Source organism: Protopterus annectens, chromosome 5.part0 (assembly GCF_019279795.1).
Source record: "Protopterus annectens isolate FY-2018-M chromosome 5.part0, PAN1.0, whole genome shotgun sequence".
Taxonomy (NCBI): Eukaryota; Metazoa; Chordata; order Ceratodontiformes; family Protopteridae; genus Protopterus; species Protopterus annectens.
Window position 1 is genome coordinate 1,972,143,659 of NC_056735.1, and position 20,958 is coordinate 1,972,164,616.

Here is a 20,958-nt window from a genome sequence, read left to right on the forward strand (position 1 = left end):
CTGGAACTGAGGGCAGTGCTTCTAGCGTTGCAAGCATTTTACTCCATCCTACAGTCAGTGACTATTGCGATCCAATCAGACAGGTCAGTGGTCTGGTACATCAACAAACAAGGGGGCACCAGATCTTACCAGTTATGCCGAGAGGCCTTGAGAATATGGCAATGGGCAATAGCTTACAACTGCTTTGTAACTGCAATACACATTCCCGGGAGCTCCAACATGATAGCGGACAAATTGAGCAGGTGCATTCTACAACCTCACGAGTGGTCCCTCAATCCTCTCATAGTGGCAAAAATCTTCAACAACTGGGGCCCAGCCTTGCTGCAACCTATTTGCCTCCCCAACCAACCACAAGTGCAGCAACTACTTTGCCCTAATCCTCCTCGGGGACAGTCACCAAGGGACGCTCTACTCCACGCTTGGTCCTTGGGTCTTCTTTATGCTTATCCTCCTCTTCCCCTCATCTCCCAATTTCTGAAGAAATCACAACAGTTGAAGAGCAAAGTGATCCTCATTGCTCCATATTAGCCTCGACAAGTCGGGTTCCTATGAGTACAACAAAAACACATTATGCCGAATGCTTTTTCATTGACACATATAGAGCGAACAGGCAAAACAGCGAAGTGGCTGTTCAGCGAATTCTTTCCCTGGGAAAGAAGTCACTTGACCGCTTCGTTGTTTTGCCGTGTTCTGAAGTGCAGTGTGGTCCCTTGTCCGGTAAAGCTCCCGATCATGATTGTGCAACAGTTACTGACCTTAGGGTTAGGGTGTGGGTTAAGGTAAGTACATATGTATGAAAGTGTTTACTGTTTTATATTTTGTGTTAAATGTATGGTTGAGTTACGTGTGTATGTGTTTTCAGTTGTTTACTTTTGTTTTGGGGGGGCTAGAATTAAGGTTAAGGTAAGTGTGTATGTGTTTGGAGCTGTTTATGTAAATGTGCGAAAGTTACTGGCCTTAGGGTTAGGGTGCAGGTTAAGGTAAGTGCATATGGTTTAAAATGTTTACTGTTTTTTTTTTTGTTTTTGTTAAATGTATGTTTGGGTTATGTGCATAAGAGTATTTAGTTGTTTACTGGTTTTTGGGGGGGGGGTATAATTAGGATTGGGTATGTGTGTATGTGTTTGGAAGTGTGTAATGTTATTTTTTTTTTTTTGTGGGGGTTGGAACAGCGATTTCTTTCCCTAGGAAAGAAATTGCTGTTCTTTGGATTCAACATTTTCAGCTTTCGCTGAAAATGTGTCGATGTAAAATCGTTCGCTGTTTTAAGCGTTCGATGTTGCAATATAGACCCGACAAGTCTGGTTTCCCTTCCTCTGGCCTCACCTGCTAGATCAACTGTTGATCCTCAATCCATCCGCGATGCTGATCTCCAATCTGCAGGGTCTGATTCACCCCAATCTAACAACCCTGAAACTGACAGCTTGGTTTCTCCATTTCCAATGATACCCAGGCATGAAAACCTCTCATCCCCTGTGTACAATATTCTTATTGCAGCTCATAAATCATCCACCAGACTAATCTATCTTAACAAATGGAAAAGGTTCTCTCTATGGGCAGCAAATAAACAATTAGACCCCCTGTCAGCCCCAGTCTCGGTGGTATTGGATTACTTTTCACACCTTTTCCACTCTGGGGGTGTCTGTCTCTACTATCCGTGTACATTTAAATGCCATCTCAAATTTCCATACTGCTTTTCAAGATTCTTCACTTGTATCACACAAACTCTGTAAGACTTTCTTAAAAGGGATTATCCACCTAAAACTCCCTTTACAGAACCAGTACAACCTTGGAATTTGGCTTTGGTTCTGCAAGCACTAACAGCTTCCCCCTTTGAACCTGCGTCTTCATGTGATGTAAAATCTCTCTCTTGGAAAACTTCATTTTTGATTGCAATCACATTGGCCAGGAGATTGTCAGAACTTCAGGCCTTATGCATCAAACCTCCCTACCTTATTTTCCATAAGGACAGGGTATCACTGAGAACTATTTCTACCTTTTTACCAAAAGTGGTGTCAGAGCAATCTATCAACGAATCTATTGACCTTCCAATGTTCTTTTCTAATCATTCTAACAAGGAAGAGTACTGCCTGCACTCCTTGGATGTTCACAGGCAAATACAATTTTATCTGGACAGAACAAAATCTACACATAAATCAGAGCAACTGTTTCTGGCTTTTTCTGGACCTAGGCAGGGTCATCCTGCATCAAATGTTACATTGGCTTCATGGTTGAGAAATTGTATTATTTTTATCTACAACAAAAACAATCTCACCTTGCCTCATAGAGTCAAAGCACATTCTACAAGATCTATGGCAACTTCAGCAGCTTTCCATGCTAAGGCTTCCCTCAATAATATTTGCTCAGCTGCAACTTGGGCCAAACCTCATTCCTTTATTCATTACAAATTGGACTTGGCCTACAGAGGTAGAGCTTTCTTTGGCTCCATGGTGCTCAGGAATGTCCTTCCATGAGGGCCACTCATGGATACAGGTAGCTGGGGACTCTGTCCCATCAGTAAGGAATGAACAAAGATTAACAACATCAGATAAAGAAGTTATGTCTTACCATAACGTTCCATCTGTGTTGTTGATCTTCATTCATTCATTCATTACTTCCCACCCTCCGTCTCCCATCCGGAGGTTCTTGGTTGATCTCATGTACTCCTTTCTTGTAGGTCTGTTATGACCAGAGGTAGCTTCTACTTTATCTATCAACTTCCAAACTCGATCTGAGGTAACAGGGAGCAAAGCATTCTAGGTAGGACCTTGGCTCGAGAGTTTTTCGCTGACGTGAGCTTGATATTGGCCAGCTCGGTTCCGAGGGCAGAACCAATAATCCATCAGTAATGAATGAACGAAGAACAACAACACAGATGGAACGTTATGGTAAGACATACTTTCTTTTTATACCACATCAGAATGAGCGAGCGGGATGTGCTCAATCCTTGGAAATAAATGGTAAATATGCTATGAATCCTGCACTAGCTGCGTCTTTTACGAAAGCAATTTCCCAGAATTTGGTAACAGAGACTCCGACCTTAACCTCCGTTTTTATTAACGAATCCCCTTCCTATCAAAGAGAGATCCAGGAGCCAAGGAAGAACGGGGAAGAGTGCAACGCTTACAAAGCACGGACAATGTGCAATACACAGTAAGACCACGGAGACGTAAGTAGAGGGGTTTGGTTTTTAATAGTTCTTCTAAAATACTAACACCAATACAAACATCATTACTTAACTAAGGGCTGTCTTTTATTCCTGCCCAGGGAGCAGACCCTGTTGAATTACTTAAAGATTTGAAATTACTGGGCAGAACTTTAACATTAAAAACTATGTTCTTAAACAGTACTGAAACTGCTATTAATATATTTAGGAAACCCAGTATATTTGTTCCACCTCCCCACCCTATGGTAGAAGCTTTTATTAATATCTGTGAGAAACAGCTTAGAGAAGTGTTTAATGATGATGTGAAGCCTGCATTTTATAATATGACATCAGATGAAAATGGTGCTTTGAATGAACTGAAAAACATGCATTCATTAGAAATCAGACCTGCCAATAAAGGTGGAGGTATTGTAGTATTAGATAAATACCAATATGTAGCACAAATGATCCACTATCACTGGTCTATTAGATATGGTATCTTTTTTTGATTTTTGATATGCCCATGACTGGACTAATATCTGAGAGTTTGTTTAATTATTTGAATGTTGAATACCCTCTTATTCCCACAATTTATGGACTTCCAAAAAATCCACAAAAACTTAGAATGTCCACCGATGTGGCCTATAGTGTCAGGAAGAGGCTGAAGCACAGAACCGCTATCTATTTTTGTTGAGAAGAACTTACATCCTCTGTTAGAAGGATGTGAGACAGTTTAAATGGACACAAAGTCCATTTTGCACAGATTATTTGACAAAGTTTCTAACTTGACTAATGATTATATTTTAGTTACATTAGATATTGAGCCTCTTTTTACAGTGATCCCCAATGATTGGGGCATTGAAAATATTAGAGCATTTTTGAATGAGATGCAATGCTTTACTAATGACAAAGTAAATCTGTTATGTACTCTTCTTGAGATTGTCCTAGAAAATAATGTTTTTATTTTTGAGCAAGAATATTTTATACAGAAGGTTGGTGTAGCTATGAGCACAGCCTGTGCCAACAGCTACCCCAACCTAGCATTAGTACAATGGGAGAAGACAAACCTTTTGCAAACAAATGTTTTCTCTAAGTATATAGCTTGGTATATGCGATTCGTAGACAATATGTTATTGTTGTGGGAAGGTCCATTGGATTTACTATATGATTTCATAACCTATATGCATAGCACTACTAGCTTCCTAAAATTTACACACAAGTATTCCACTGAAGAGAAAGAATTTTTAGATGTGTTAGTCAAGAAGACAGACTTTAGAAACATATATACTGGTGTTTATAGGAAGCCCACTAGGAAGAATAATTTATTGCATAACAGTAGTATGCATCCAAGGCATGTTACATGTAATGTGATGAAAGGGTAATTCTATAGAATCATGCGACTGCATAATAATGATATGCACCTTGAAGCAGCAATTAATTCCCTCACGCAAGACTTTTTAAATAGAGGATATAGTGAGAAAGACAGATTCTTGCATTACCAATGCCTGGAGAGAAAGGGGAGGGAAGTGCAGAGCCTACTTTACTGAAAAGGTGTCATTAGATACACAAGAGGGAACATCTGTTAAATTGGATGTTTTTAGGGTTCCACTGCAGTACTCAAGTGATATCAATAAGTTTTGCGATATCATAGAGAGGAATTTGAATATTTTAACCACTATACAAGAGCTGAAAGGAATAATAGGGGAAACACCACGTTTCTCCTTTAACAACACATCCTTGAAGAGCATATTTGCTAGAAATCCCAATGCTCTAAGAATGCAGTGCAATCAAGTAGGTTAGGTAGCTTTACCTGTAGGACTTGCTCGGCATGCAAGTATATTTTTACAGGCTCAGTATATATACACCCATATTTTAATTTTAAAATAGAACTAGATTTTTATGCAGACTGTAAGACAAGTAATACTGTTTATTTTAGCAGCTGCCAGGTATGTTATATGCCTTCTACATAGGAAAAATCAATAGAGCCCTGAAAGAAAGAATTCTGGAACACTACAGGGATATTAAGCACAAGAAAGAAACTAATGTCCTAGCACAACATGTTTTACAGCATGGATTAGAACATATCTTTAAGGTTCTAGTACTTGCGATATTAGACGTAAGAATGAGAGGAGGGGATCTAAGAAATCGATGAGAGTCAGCTGAACATAAATGGATTTTATTTTTAATGCTGATAAACCACCTGGACTGAATGGTGTGCTATCCCTTAAATCTTTTATGAAAGCACGTCCACTTAGACATTGACTTGTTGCTAATTAAAGTATGCTTTTAGTAATTAAACATAAAATAAAATACTTGCTCAGGGTAAAAAAACAGGCACTTCGTTCAAGTGAAAAGCACTGTTCAAAATCAAGGAATGGCAAAAGTTCAAGCCTATTCAGGCCAGTCCATTCAAGATAATTGTCACAACAATGATGGCAGTGCAGCACATGCAGGAACACAAACAAGTCTTCAAGGGTGAAGTAAATATTCCAAACTTGTAATCCAAAAGTTGCCTTCAAGCTATTATCAAATTGCTAGATATCTCTTCAGACCATATAAAATACGACCTTAAAGTCAAGGACTAAATGCCATCCAGTATATTAAAAACAGCAAATCCTTTATTAACATATGTTCGATAAGCGCTTTCGCCAAGCGGCTTTTTCAAACCATTAGAAGTACAGCAATACCAAAAGGCACCTTTTATATAGTTCAAACATAATTAGTTAATGGAAATGGTCAACAACCAATTAACTGCATAAAGGTATATACTATGTAATTAAACACATTAATAAAAACAATAAAACATCAAAGAATACATAAAAGCTATCTATCTATAAAACTTTAATGTAAGGAACTTAATATAGAACTTCTTTAAAAAAAATTTATCTATAACTAACTCTTCTATTCTTAAGTGCTGGTTTTAATGGGATCTTATCATTAAGGCCAAGGTAGATATGTGCTTGTAACCTAATAATCCAGCTAGTTTCTACTTGTTCGGTATGATTTCTAAGGTCACCACCTCTAATACTGGGTACATTGACGTACACAACTAAGAATCTAAAAGTATGTGTGTATCATCATTTTCTAATACATGTTTTGAAAGTGCATTAATAATAGATTTTATATGAATTTGGTAAAAATGCTCCCTTATTCTATCCTTTATTCTCCTGTCGGTCTTACCGACATAGAAAGCAGTACAGGATGTACATGTAGCAATATAAACTACATGTTCTGTATCACAACTTGCATTGATATTAAATGTAAACACTCTAGATGTAATAGGATGTATAAACATGTTAATAGCAGAAATGCAAGAACAAAAATTGCACCTATTACACGGTTGAGTACCTGTATAGGTAGCACTTCCAGGGTGATGTTCCTGACCAGAAAAGCATAAAAGTCTATGTAAGTTCTTTTTGTTTCTAAAAAGGAACTGTGGTTGTTCACCAACTATCCCCTTAATAACCGGATCCACTGTCAGAATATTCCAGTGTTTGTAAAAAATCTCCTTAGTTTGCTGAATATCTTGTGTATAAAACAGTGATATTTTCTGTTGTTTCACTTTGCTTAGAGGTATGTCTGTCCTGACAGCCCTATAAAATTCATTACCTTGTTCAGAGAAAATGGGACATGCCCTACCTAATCTAAGGCTTTCAATATACTGAAAGCCAGCATCAATTTCTCTTGTTCTATACTTCCTATCTACCAGTCTCTCATGTAAATTACCTAATTCTATTTCAAAATTAATTTGAGCAGGATTCAGCCTTGATGCACGGACTGCTTGTCCCTTTATAATATTACTAAAGATATGGCTAGGATGCATACTATGCCTATGTAATAAAGTGTTTTTATAGCATGATTTTCTGTGGACACCCGTATTGAGTTTACCATTGCTTAAGCGTTGAATAGATACATCTAAAAAAGCAATATAATCTGTTGAAGCTGTCATTGTAAATTTTAAAAAATATGACAATGAGTTTACCTGCTGCAAAAAATTATCTAACTCTACTCCACTCCCTGTCCAAAGAAAAAACAAATCATCAACAAAACGTCTGTAAAAACTAACATATTTTTTATAAGAGTCAAGTTGAAAAAGTTTTTGTTCTTCCCATGACACCATCACAAAGTTGGCGTAGCTATGGGCACAAGATGTGCCCATAGCCACGCCATCCTTCTGTAAAAATAAATTCTGATTAAAAGAAAAAATATTATTCTCTAATACTACCTCCAACAACAAAAAATAAAATCTATTCTATTAGGTAACATATCTGTGTACTTATTCAAGTACTGTTGTATAATCTCCAAGCCTAATTCATTAGGAATATTAGTAAAAAGAGACTTTACGTCCATGGTCACCAATAAAAAGGTATAGTTATCTGGTAGCATACTCGTCCCTTCATATAAATCTAATAGGAATTGTTTAGAGTCTCTAAGGACATATAAATTAGAGTCTACTACTGGTCTCAAAGTTTTTTCAATTAGTATAGATAAGGGTTCCGTAACCCATCCTCGACCTGCTACTATTGGTCTCATCGGAGGATTTATTGGGTCCTTATGGACCTTAGGTAAACCCTGTATAGTCAGGATGGTTGGGTTCTCCACCCATAAAAACTCATAGATTTCAGTGGTAACTGTACCAATTTTGAGCAGATCATCTAAAGTATTATAAACTCTTATAATGTGTGTTTGGACATCTGAAAGAATAATGGGGCTGTAAAACTTAGTATCTCCTAGCATTTCCTTCATACATAGGTCATAAGCAACTTTATCTAGCACTACAACTGGGCCACCTTTATCTGCTGGTCTGATCAAGATATTCTTAGCATTTCTCAGGTTGTTTAAAGCTCTTTTTTGTCTAATTGTCAAATTGCCTTTTCTATGCATAGAGGTATGTCCATCTGCTAAAGAATAAATATCTCTCTCAACAATGTTACAGAACGCATCTAGTAGTGGATGTAAATTAGGGACAAAAACACGTGGTTTTCGAAACTGTGCCTTCTGTGTTTCAATAGCAGCATTGTTGAATAATATTTTTAACTGTAAATTTTGTGCAAACAACTTAACATCTAAAATAGTATCCACCATATTACTTCTCACAGAAGGTATAAACGACAGTCCTTTATTTAAAACCTCCAGCTCATATTTATCTAATGGTCTGTGTGAAAGATTCCACACTAAGTCATTCTTTCCCACATTTTCTTTAACGTAGGTTCCTTCATTTCCCCTACTGTGGCCTTCCTTTTCTGCCTCCTCCTGCTCACTGAGCGACTTCTCTCCCTGTTGTATATATTGGAGATAGGGAAAGGACTAGGAATGTCTGTGGAGTTACGACTGTTTATTTATTTTTATTTATTTATTTAAATTTATTGACCGGGAGTGTCCGACTGGACGTGGGTCCATTTTCAGCGGAGGCCCGGGGAGAAAAGCTCCACAGTAAAATAAACAGACAGTAGTTACATTGGATTACATAGTGATTAACAATTTAACATAGAAATTACTTACAACATTTTTACAGATGAAGAACATAGTACATCAGTAGACAACTAGACTCTTTATCTGTGAAGTACATAACAGGCATTAACAAATGTAACAATGAGAAGTTCCTGCTGTATAATAAGTACTAGGCTTATGAGCATCTGAGCTTGCTATCATCAAGGTAGTTAGTGGAGGTGAAAGAAAGGTAGTAGTTGGATGGGGTGGATGATATTAGAGTGGGAGTTGCAAGGGCATAGCCAGCATGTTTTCAGGTGCGCTTTTAATAAAGTTTTGAAGTTGGTGCATGATGGTACGGAGGTAATTGTGGGTGGGAGTGAGTTCCATAATTTGGCTATGGCGCAAGAGAATAGTGCTTCACCAGCAGAGTTATTGGCTTTAGTGATCTGCAAGTGATTTTTGTTGCTGGATCTTAGTGATCTGGTGGTGCGATAGGGTTGGAGTAGATTCTGGAGGGATGGGACATTTAGTGGATGGTTTACTAGTTTGTGGGTGAGTGAGAGTTGATACCACTGAAGGAGGTGAGGGAGTTCAAGCCAGCCCAGTTCAGCAAGTGAGAGACAGTGGTGACTACGGTAGGATGCCCCTGTGGCGAATTTTGCGATTTTGTTGTAGCAGGTCTCTAGCTTGTTTAGATCACATTGCCTTAGGTTGGTATATACTGGAGAGGCATAAAGTAGGGTGGAGATAAGGTGGGAATTTGCTATTGAAATCTTTGCTGCTTTGGTGAGAAATTGTTTATTTCTGTATAATGCTCCTAGTTTTTTGTGGACCTTTTTTATGGTCATGGATATGTGAATGTCAAATTTTAGTTTATTGTCTATTTCCACTCCTAGCAATTTGGTGTGTTCAGTTGGGTATATAGTGGTGTTGTCTTTTGCTGTGATGTTAAAGTGAGAGTTGTTTTGAGTATGTTTGGTGGGTTGGAAGATGAGTAGTTTAGTTCTGTTTGGGTTGAGTATTAATTGGGCATCGGATAACCATGTTTCAACAGAGGAAAAGGCTTCCTGTGTGACTTTTTGCAGTTTGGGTAGGGACTGGGCTGAGCAGATGATGGTAGAGTCATCTGCGTATTGGATGAGTGTGCCATGTTTGGTGGCAGAGGCTAGATTATTGGTGTAAACAGAGAAAAGTAGGGGTCCAAGGATGGATCCTTGGGGAACCCCTATGGAGACAGGTAGTTGGAGAGATATGACATTCTGCCATACAACGGATTGTTGGCGGTCAGACAGGTAACTCTGAAACTAGTTGGTGACTGATTGTGAGAAGGATAGGTTATTGAGGACAGAGATAAGTTGTTTGTGTGGGACCATGTCAAATGCTTTAGATAGGTCTAGGAAAGTAGCAGAGGAGAGATAGTCATTGTTTTTATGCTGAAGGATAGTGTTAGTAAAGGAGAGTAAGGCAGTAGTGGTGCTAGTGTCCCTACTATTTACTACTGTTAGATGTCATAGGTGTTTTCCTACGAACAACTAAATCACTTCCTGACAAAACATCAGTACTTGTTAGATTTGAAGTGTCCCTACTATTTACTACGGGTTCAACAATACTCGTTTCACTATTAGAAATGACAAGGCCAGACCTTACACTAGTGTTGGGTTCTAAAGAAACATCATCAGTTACACTAATACTTCCAATGTTGTTAACTTCAAAGGTATTATCACCATTAGTGGAGACATTAACCTTAAGAGCAGCAGTACTAAAAGAAATATTCCTGCCATTCTTAATTTCTCTGTTATTATTAATATTCAACACATGTTGATCATTTTGATTACCATATGCATTATTTTGTCTATTTGAATTATTGTTGTTATACCTAGGCCAAGTGAAGACTTGGCCATGTGAAAAATCAGAAGTATCCCTTGATAGCTTATGTTTCTTCTGTTCCAACAATCTTTTCTCAGAGAAACGCTATCAACTAAATGATCAAGCAACGGCTCAACAACACTGTCTTTAAATTTGTCAAATAAGTCATTCTGTTGTTTCTTTATACGTTCTTGTAAAGCAAGTTCTTCAGGCATAAAAAATTCATTAAGCAATATCATGTAACTGATGCTCACCTCGATGTTCAACTGTTGCCAGCGATACAGTAGTTCTGGGTACATATTCCCTGTCATTGGCATCTTCAAGATTCTCAACCCTCTGGGTATGATTTTCTTTTTAATACAGGCTTCAAAATGAAAGCGCTACATTTGTAAACATTTTAGTTTTAATAAATCAGATTCCAGAGAAGAGAGGGCAGCATTCAAGGTTTCAAAATCAGTATTGCTCAAAGTTTCACTGCTATTAGCGGCTACAAGTTCAAAATGAAGCAACGGATTGACGTCAGCGGTAGCACAATCTTGTAAGCGTGAATAAAACGTTTTGCTTTTCACTACTTTGTTTGGGTTATATGGTAGTTCTAAATTATTATCAGTTAATTCTGCCATGGTTATGCTGTGGTAACAAAGAATACAGAAGATAAATCAAATAAAAACCAATACCACAGACAAATAGATGAACCTGAGCAAAAATAACGAAAAAATAAACATAAAATACTTGCTCAGGGTCAAAAACCTTCATTCAAGTGAAAAGCACTGTTCAAAATCAAGGAATGGTAAAAGTTCAAGTCTATTCAGGCCAGTCCATTCAAAATAATTGTCACAACAATGATGGCAGTGCAGCACATACAGGAACACAAACAAGTCTTCAAGGGTGAAGTAAATATTCCAAACTTGTAATCCAAAAAGTTGCCTTCAGGCTATTATCAAATTGCTAGATGTCTCTTCAGACCATATAAAATACGACCTTAAAGTCAAGGACTAAATGCCATCCAGTATATTAAAAACAGCAAATCCTTTATTAACATGTGTTCGGTAAGCGCTTTCACCAAGCGGCTTTTTCAAACCATTAGAAGTACAGCAATACCAAAAGGCACCTTTTATATAGTTCAAACATAATTAGTTAATGGAAATGTTCAACAACCAATTAACTGCATAAAGGTATATACTATGTAATTAAACACATTAATAAAAACAATAAAACCATCAAAAAATACATAAAAGCTATCTATAAAACTTTAATACAAAGAACTTAATATAAAACTTCTTTAAAATTTTTATCTATAACTAACTCTTCTCTTCTTAAGTGCTGGTTTTAATGGAATCTTATCATTGAGGCCAAGGTAGATATGTGCTTGTAACCTAATAATCCAGCTATTTTCTACTTGTTCAGTATGATTTCTAAGGTCACCACCTCTAATACTGGGTACACTGACATACACAACTAAGAATCTAAAAGTATGTGTGTATCATCATTTTCTAATACATGTTTTGAAAGTGCATTAATATTAGATTTTATGTGAATTTGGTAAAAATGCTCCCTTATTCTATCCTTTAGTCTCCTGTCGGTTTTTTTGCTCAGGTTCATCTATTTGTTTGTGTATTGGTTTTTATTTGGTTTATTTTATGATTTTAGTAATTGTTTTTTACACGGTTTTAAAACACTTTTAACACGGTTCTATATATTTCTATTATGCCTTTAATACTACTTTAATGTTTTTTTGTTTGATAATGAATGCTTAGCAGCTGATTGGCTGAATTTCATTTTAAATTGAATGTGTTTTTGCAGGCAATTAGTTTGATGAACCGATGTGACCATCGTGAAAGCGCTTACTTTTATTTTACTTGCTACCTTTAATGAATTGTGTTTGTGCCCAGCTGTGTTGGTTGGGCATCTTTTATTATTTTTAAGCACAGTTTGCTTACTAGAACCACACCTTTATCCTGGTCTTGTTTATTTTAGTTGCTAGGTAAATGAATTATGCTGAGACAGACCACTGTAGGAAAAAGTTAACAGTTTCAAGATTGGCTCAAAAAAGAAAAAGAGAGAGAAAACATACAGCAGGTTGAAAAAAATCCATGAGGTTTCAAGGGCAGGGAAAAGGTATCAGAAGGGAAGTAAGTAAGATGTAGCAATAAGACTTTCAGTATTCATAAAACAGGTGTGACACAGTGGTGCTTCTTGACCTGTCTGAGGGAATGTCTTAACGACTGTCATCAAATTAGCAGTATATTTTTGCAGTTATGAATTTCCTGTACTCCTTATGTTGCCTAGGATATATCTGAAAAGTTGGTACTGGAATCAGACTTTTTACTTGGCTAGTAAAGAAAGGAAATCAAAAGCACAATTAACTTGCCCATACACATACCTGTTTAGGTGGCACATATCTTCGTAATTCAAGACACAGTAATGATATACTTTCAAAATACTAATGCTTACTGTTCTAGAAGTTGATCATATTTTGTCAATGCATCCTTTTCAGCCTGAACGGCTCTTTCTTTTTCTGCCACTGCATTATCTCTTGCTTCCCTTAAATTTCTTTAAAAAAATAAAAAACAAAAATAAGCAGACTCTTTTAAGATGTAGGGATGAACAAAATACGTAATTTCTATTAATGTGGCTGAACTTCATAATACAGCATGCAGTTTATTCTTCACTCATAGACAGTCAGTTTTAAATTAATGTCTATCCTGCATTTTATTTAAATTATACCACATTGATAACAATTGTACTTTTTAATTAAATGCATACTTCACAGGTAAACTACAAAAGATGCTGTATTCTCTTTGGTTGCTACTAATATTACTATCACAGTCAAAATCAGTGGTACAAAATCAAAGCAAACAGGTAGAACATTTTTTTTATCTTTTTATTTCCAAATACTGAAAAGTTTATATAGCATGAACACACACGAAGTCTGGTGGCTATCACTGCACAATAAAATCTAACCTCATTACTTAGCAGTAAATTTTTAGAGCTGTAAGCTGGATACTATACAACACCATGATACTACTAGACATCACACATCACTACAGCAAGAGCACGGCGAAGCTTCCCACAAATAAACAGTGGAAAAAGTCAGACTTGCAAGTAGTTTTATATGTCACATCTGACAGACCACTGATAATAAAGGTATATAATTGAAGTTAGACTGTCAGCATCAAGGGCAGTAACATCATCTGTACATTGGCAATGGTCAACTAAAATAGTTAAGAAGTGTAGCATTAATGGTAGGTATTTTTTATTTAAAACAGAAGACAAACTGAATTCCAGAAAACTTTATAAATGTGAAATATATGATGGTGTAATTCCACTGATTTTATAATGTATATATCAGTGTGAAAACCATTTATAGGTTCATAGGTAAGTACTAGGCTATCTGCCCAAGGGCATTTATAAGCCTAGCCAGAATGAGTTGGCTTTCGCCACCCCCTTAGATTAGTTCCTTGCGCCACTGTCCAGCAGAGCCACTGCAGTGATCCCCGGGGTAAAATTTCTGTTTCCCATCCACCCGTCAAGGTTTCTCATGAGTGTTAGTGAGGGGCTCTGCCTGATGTATACTGGAATCCTGTTCCAAAGCATGGGAAGTCTCTGGGATAGGAATCTATCCCTCCAGCATGTCCTATTTATCGTTGTGGTGAGGTTTATATCTAGTGTGTGGCTCTCCGGGATTTGTTTTAGGTGGAGCATGTCCATAAATTCTCGGCTGGACATGACCTTGTATGTCAGGCAGAGATCACCTCTGAGTAAGCGGTATGCAACTGAGTACAGCTGGAGTTTCTTGAGTCGGGCTGCTTAGGGCATCTGTTTGAGGCTAGTAATCCTCTTGGTGAGATACTTTTGTGGCCTTTCCAGCTGTTGCAGGTGTCTTGTAAGTTGCATCCCAAATGGGGCATTGTATTCTATGATGGGTCTAATGAGTGATGAGTAGAGAGGCACAATAACCTCTTTTGTTCTAGATGCATACCCTTTTGTGATTAGGTGGACCACATAGAAGGATTTTCTAACCATCTTGGCAATATGATTATCAAAGGAGAGATTACTATCTACTTGGGTCCCCAGATCCCTTATTACATTTTCTGTATTTAGGGGACTACCACCTATGTGGTAGTTTGCGGGTACTTTGTTTTTTCCAAAGGGGATGACTATGCACTTTTTGGCATTTAGCTTGAGGCCATGATTTTGACACCAGGTATCCATCTCAGTGAGACCCAGCTGGAGGGTGTCTGTATCAGCCAGAGAATCAATTATGGCCCCTAGTTTGCAGTCATCTGTGAACTTGGTCAGCCATAGTCCTCCTATGCTTGCCTGTACCTCTGAGAAGTATATACCGAACAGGAGGGGTCCTAGGACTGAGCCCTGGGGGACGCCACTTGTAACCAGTTTAGAGTCGGACGTAGAGCCTGCAACTCTCACCATGTAGGTTCTATTCATGAGCCAGCTGGCAACCCATCTCGTGACGTAGGGGTTTATGTTCAAGCTGGTGAGCTTGTCTATAATACTAGAATGGGGAATGGTGTCAAAAAACCTTTGCGAGGTCTAGGTAGGCTGTGTGGACCTCCTTTCCCTCGTCTAATGCCTTGGTAACCGTCTCAAAGAAGTCCACCAGGTTTAGGAAGCATGATCTGCCGTTAAAGCCGAACTGGGTAGGGTCCAAGGTTTGGAGGTTCCCAATGTCTCAGTTAATGAGTTCCATGATGATGCGTTCCATAGCCTTGCAGACCAGGCTAGTCAGGCTTATAGGGAGATTAGTTCCCAGGGTCCGTTGTGGCTCCACCTTTGTTGAGCGGGATAACTGTTGTTGTGCGCCACTCTGTGGGTACATAGCCTGTAGAGGGGCTGAGTTTGAACGTGTGTTTAGGTGAGGGGTTAGTTCATTTTGGAGCTCCTGTAAGACACAGCCTGGGACACCGTCCGGTCCCATTGAAGCTGTGTTTTTGGCTTTGGATAGGGCTGTTTTAACCAGTGTGTCGGTGTTTGATGGGGCCCTACATTCTTCTGGTATGGTTATGGGCCCTTTAGGGGGTGAGAGGGGGGTGAAGTTTGCACTAAACCTGCCTGCCAGAATGTTGGCAATATCAGTCGGTTCAGTGTATTTTGTGCCATTCTGCACTAACTCAGAGCAGATCTGAGAGTTTCCACTTAGGTTCTTGACATAGCTAAAGAACGCTTTGTGGTTATCTTTGGAGTCACTGGCAATTTTTCTTTCGAAACTAGCCTTGGATGACTTAATGAGGGATCATAGTTTCTTGCTGTTACTGATCTAGGATGTCTTTCCTTCTCGGGATTTTACTCTTTTCTGTACTAGTTTCCTCCTTCTGTTGTATAGCTTGTTTATGGCAGGGGTACACCAGACTGGTTTCCTTTTCTTGGAGGAGTGAGTCTTGATTTTACTTGGGATAGCACGATCCATGCATTCCTGCAGATGCTCATAGAGTGCCTTTGTAAAGGTTTCAGCAGCTTGGACAGCATTGCCCTTTAGCATGGGGGCTGTGAACCTTTCCACCTCGATCTTAAGTAACGTGAAGTTTGCTTTTGAAAAGTTTTTCACGGTGGTTTCCTTGATTGGGGGTGGGGGCGGAATGTGGATATCCAGAGTGATTAGTCTATGGTCTGATGTCTAACCAGCGAGGGGATGACCTCCGGTGTGGAACACCAGTCGCCCATGTTGGTGATGACCAGGCCTCATGGGGGTGTTGACCAGTTGATCCAGGGCATTTGAGTTTATAAATTCTATGAAGCGTTGGGCAAGGGAGTTAGTACTTGAGTAGTTCTCCCAGTTTATGTTTGGGTAACTGAAACCACCCAGTATTAGGGTGTTTGGTAGGACCTTCATATTTCCCAGTGTCTCCAGAAATGCGGAATGGGGGTCCTGGGCCATGGTGGGTGATCTGTAGCAAGCTACAATTTGGATTGCAGTTTTGCCCGTTGTTAGTTGCACATGGATGATCTCTGATGCATTGTGCTGCACCACTAACCTGGAGGTGTGGATATCCTTGATGAATATGGATACACCCCCGCCTTTTGTGTTTCGGTCCTAGTTCTGTGGCCAAAAGGTATGGTATGAGTTATAGCCTAGTAGTGCTGGGGTGCTCTCAGGAGCCTTAAACCAGGTTTCTGTTACTGCACAGATGTCTATGTTCTCCACACTGAGGAGTGCCTAAAGTGCGTGCATTTTGAGGTTTAGACTTCTGGCGTTGAGTAGCATTACCCTCAGTTTTTGGTCCCTTGTGCTATTTATGGTGGTGGGTTTGTCTTTTGAGCCTTGCCTAAAAAAGGCACTATGGGGGCGGCAAGAGCCTTGGCCAGTATTTGAAGGCCTAAGGGTGACAGGTGCAAGCCATCTCTTGCGAAGCAACGTGGTTTGTCGAGTATGTCATCCCAGGCGGACAGATACTGGATCCTCTTTGAATGACACCAGAAACTTAGCCAATTGTTGAAATTGATCACTTTTTCTTTATACTGTGGCATCATTCTTGGTGAGGGCAGGATGCTACTCAGGGTCAGGGTCATACCGGCCTGGGCTACATGATCAGAGCTCTTCCATGTCTCTTTTCATGTAGTCCAGGGAGGTACATCTCAGGTCATTAACACCAACATGGACAATGACAGAGTTGTATTTGTACTTGTTCTAGAGTGACCGGAGTGCTTGTGTTATGTGGCAGATCCTGGCACCCGACAGGCAGCTAACTGTAACCTTCTCCTTGTCCAGCCTAGTTAGTGGGACATCAGTGTGCCTGACTATAAAGTCGCCTATTACTAGTGTGTTGGGTATGTTATTTTGGGTTAAGGGCTGTGACTGCGTGGCACACTGATTACGTGAAGTATGTGTTTCATGGTTGGTGATGGGGTGTGGAGGTTGCTTGGATGTCTGCTTTGGCGGTCTCTGTTGCTTTTGCAGATTTTTATTTAGAACCTCCGAGTATATATTCATGTATTCATGTGTGTTATTTGCCGGTGTTGGTTTATTAGGTCTATGTGAGACTGGTGGTGTGTTACAAGTATTACCCTTCTCCTCTTGACTGTCAGCTCCAGTCTTGGGTTGAGACAGCTTTGCCTCTAGTTTGGCTGTATAATTGCATCTCTCGCATAGATTAGTGTTTGGTGGTAGGAGTAGAGGGTTGTCTGTGTACATGAGGCAGTTGTAACATTGCCTCAAAATGCCCAAATTCACCAGTTGGACTGGAGAGTACACAGGAAACTGCCCTTTGGACATGCCTGAATAGGTAGAGTAAGCTGTTTTTCTGATTGGCTGGTGGGGAAGAATAGAGAGCCTTGTCCTTCTGGACAGTATAGGGGGGGTCTGGTGCTAGGGTTAATTAGTGCTTGCTATGAGTTTTAAGCAAGTGCTTGACTGTGAAATTAATGGTTTGCGTGCTAAAGTTGAAGGTTTGTCTAGTTCCAAGGGAAAAATTGAAGAGTAGACTTTGTGGAGCCGAGAATAGTTTAAATCTAGCTAAACAACGCTGCCCGGTGCACAAATTTTTAGCAGGGAAGTGAAAGAGATAGAAATTAGCCCAAAATGGCCGATAAACTACTAACTTCTGGGCTGAAACCACTCCTCCAGGGACAGACAGGCTCCTCAAAGCTCCCCTCTCTCACAGGTGAGCAGAGAAACTTCCTTCTATCCAAGTAAGGTATGGGCAACACAGAAACTTGTAACACAGCCCTGGATTCAGCAATAACCTGAAAACTGGACTATACTAGTTCAGAAAGGCGTGAAAAAGTATATATATATTTTTTTTTCAGAAAATAGAGCAGATACAATCAAAATTAGCCGAAAATGGCCAATAAACTACTAACTGCTGGGCTGAAACCACTCCTCCAGGGACCGATAGGCTGCTCAAAGCTTTCCTCTCTCATAGGTGAACAGAGAAACTTCCTTCTATCCAAGTAAGTTATGGGCAACACAGAAACTTATAACTCAGCCCTGGATTCAGCAATAACCTGAAAACTGGACTATACTAGTTCAGAAAGGGGGGGTAACAAATATATTTTTTTTTTGTTTTTCTTTTTTCCAGAAAATAGAGTAGATATAATCAAGACAACACTTTAAGTGCACAGAAAAGGCTACAGCACTTTAGTGTGTAGCCTACAACAGTTAAACAAATTATTTAAACACAAAAATGATTTAATTCACGTGCAGGCAGCAAATAAGTACAATATGTAGCAATAACAAACTTTTTAAATCACAGATTCGCTAAAAAACTGGCGTTTTAGGCAGAATTAGTTAAGACAGCAAGAAAAGCAGAAAAATGATACTTAATCAGTCCAAAGTTACTCTTTTGTCTCTCTGCTGCTGCAGACTCTGCAGAACACCTGGGAGGCACTTGCTGAGCGGAATACAAGTGCGAAAACTGTGCAAATGCGTTTTTTATAGCAGGGAAGTGAAAGAGATAGAAATTAGCCCAAAATGGCCAATAAACTATTAACTTCTGGGCTGAAACCACTCCTCCAGGGACCAATAGGCTGCTCAAAGCTCCCTTCTCTCACAGGTGAACAGAGAAACTTCCTTCTATCCAAGTAAGGTATGGGCAACACAGAAAGTTGTAACACAGCTCTGGATTCAGCAATAACCTGAAAACTGGACTATACTAGTTCAGAAAGGCGGGAAACAAGTATATTTTTTTGTTTGTTTTTTTTTTCTTCAGAAAATAGAGCAGATACAATCAAAACAACACTTTACCCAATTGACCAGTTAAAAAGCTCAAAACTGAGCCCTGTTCCAGCAGTCTTCAATCAGACAAGTTGTAACTGCGCAGTCCTGCACTAGGATACAGAGAAACCTTCTCCAAAAAAGCTGGCCTGGATCAGTGCACAAGTTATACAAACAAAGCTAGATCCAGCTGGCCTGAATCTAGTCTATGCTACAGCAAACAAGGCATACCGATTTCAGGAAAAACAGTTCAAGTAAGCATGCGCAATAAGCCTTTAACCAGAAATTCCCAGCTCAGAAGGGCAGAATCTAGCCTCTCCTCCCACAAGAGTGCAGATCACAAACCTTCTTAATGTAAAATAACTGGCCTGAAGCCCAAGTGCTTAACCCTGAACTAATACACTTTTAGAATAACAGACACTGAGCCTTCAATCAGCAGTTCCCAACTTAGAAGGATGTACACTACCTGTCCTGCCACAACAGTGCAGACCACAAACCTTCTTAATGTAAAATAACGGGTTTGAAGCCCAAGTGCTTAATCCAAGGGCCTTAGAATAACAGTTACAATTTAATCAGGCTACTAACAAGCAGTAATAAAGGCAGCAGAATAAATTCAATTGAGTACTTTTAAGAAGAGGCAAAAGCAAAATAAGGTAATAAAGTAGGAAGAAACACAAATACAGTAAAACAGATGAAGTGCAATTTTTTTTTTTGGAGTGGGAGGAAACATAGCAGATTAAGATACTATAAGGGAATGTCCTTCCCAGGTGCTCTCTCTGTACACGGCAGAGGAGATGGGACTGGTAGGAGTATCTGAAATCAAAATATGATCTCACTGTACTCAGTTGAGTGAGCAAATGAGATGGGTCCAGGAGGAGTGTGCAAAAACAGATTTACAGCAGGGGCAGGCAATTCAAAAGCCACCAAGATTAACACCACAACAGGAAACATGGAGGGGGGTGGGGAACTAACTGCAGAGAGACAGAGACATAATATTTACTGAATCAAAGACACACAATATTTACTGACTCAAATCTTAAATAAGTGCAGAGAAAAGTATACTTAAATCAGCTTGTGTCCGGTTGATATATGCAGACAAGTCTCAGTAGCCAGAAACTCCGATTAAAATGATTACTAGAAATGTAACCAACACAGATTTTAATGCTAGCAGAAACCCCCAGGTTAACTAACACTAACAGGAATTTCAAAGCAGTCTAACAACTTTAAATGAGCCCAGATGGCTACACTTTTTCACACTTAAGGCAACTTAACTGCAGAGAGACAGAGACACAATATTTACTGAATCAAAGACACACAATATTTACTGACTCAAATCTTAAATAAGTGCAGAGAAAAGTATACTTAAATCAGCTTGTGTCCAGTTGATATATGCAGACAAGTCTCAGTAGCCAGCAACTCCGATTAAAATGATTACTAGAAATGTAACCAACACAGATTTTAATGCTAGCAGAAACCCCCAGGCTAACTAACACTAACAGGAATTTCAAAGCACGTAGTTATTTATGTACAAAAGTACATAAGCCCAGGCATAAGCAACAACTATGGAACCACAAAAGGAAGGCACAGTCTTCAAGTGAAAAAGTTTATTCTCTTTTCACACACACTAGCACCTCAGCTGTTAAGCCTTCAAGGAGTACAGCAACAACAACAACTATGCCTGTGAGTATGTACAGACATAAACAACATGTATACATTTAGCACCATCCTGCCTGTAACATGTTACTATCATAGGTTTATTCGCATGTACTAGGCTTGTCCAACTATTAACTTCACAAAAGACCAATCACTCCCAGCCAACAACTATCCCTCCTAGAAACAAAAC

The 20,958-nt window shown here is 39.1% G+C and overlaps 1 protein-coding gene across 1 annotated transcript in view; it reads right to left on the bottom strand.

Moving 5' to 3' along the window:
• Positions 1-20,958, bottom strand: part of PIBF1 (progesterone immunomodulatory binding factor 1) — a 2,608,929-nt gene that overhangs the window by 1,544,127 nt on the left and 1,043,844 nt on the right. Inside the window, 1 exon segment of the mRNA XM_044071741.1 lies at positions 12,899-12,997. Within this exon segment, the coding sequence (XP_043927676.1) occupies positions 12,899-12,997 (99 nt within the window).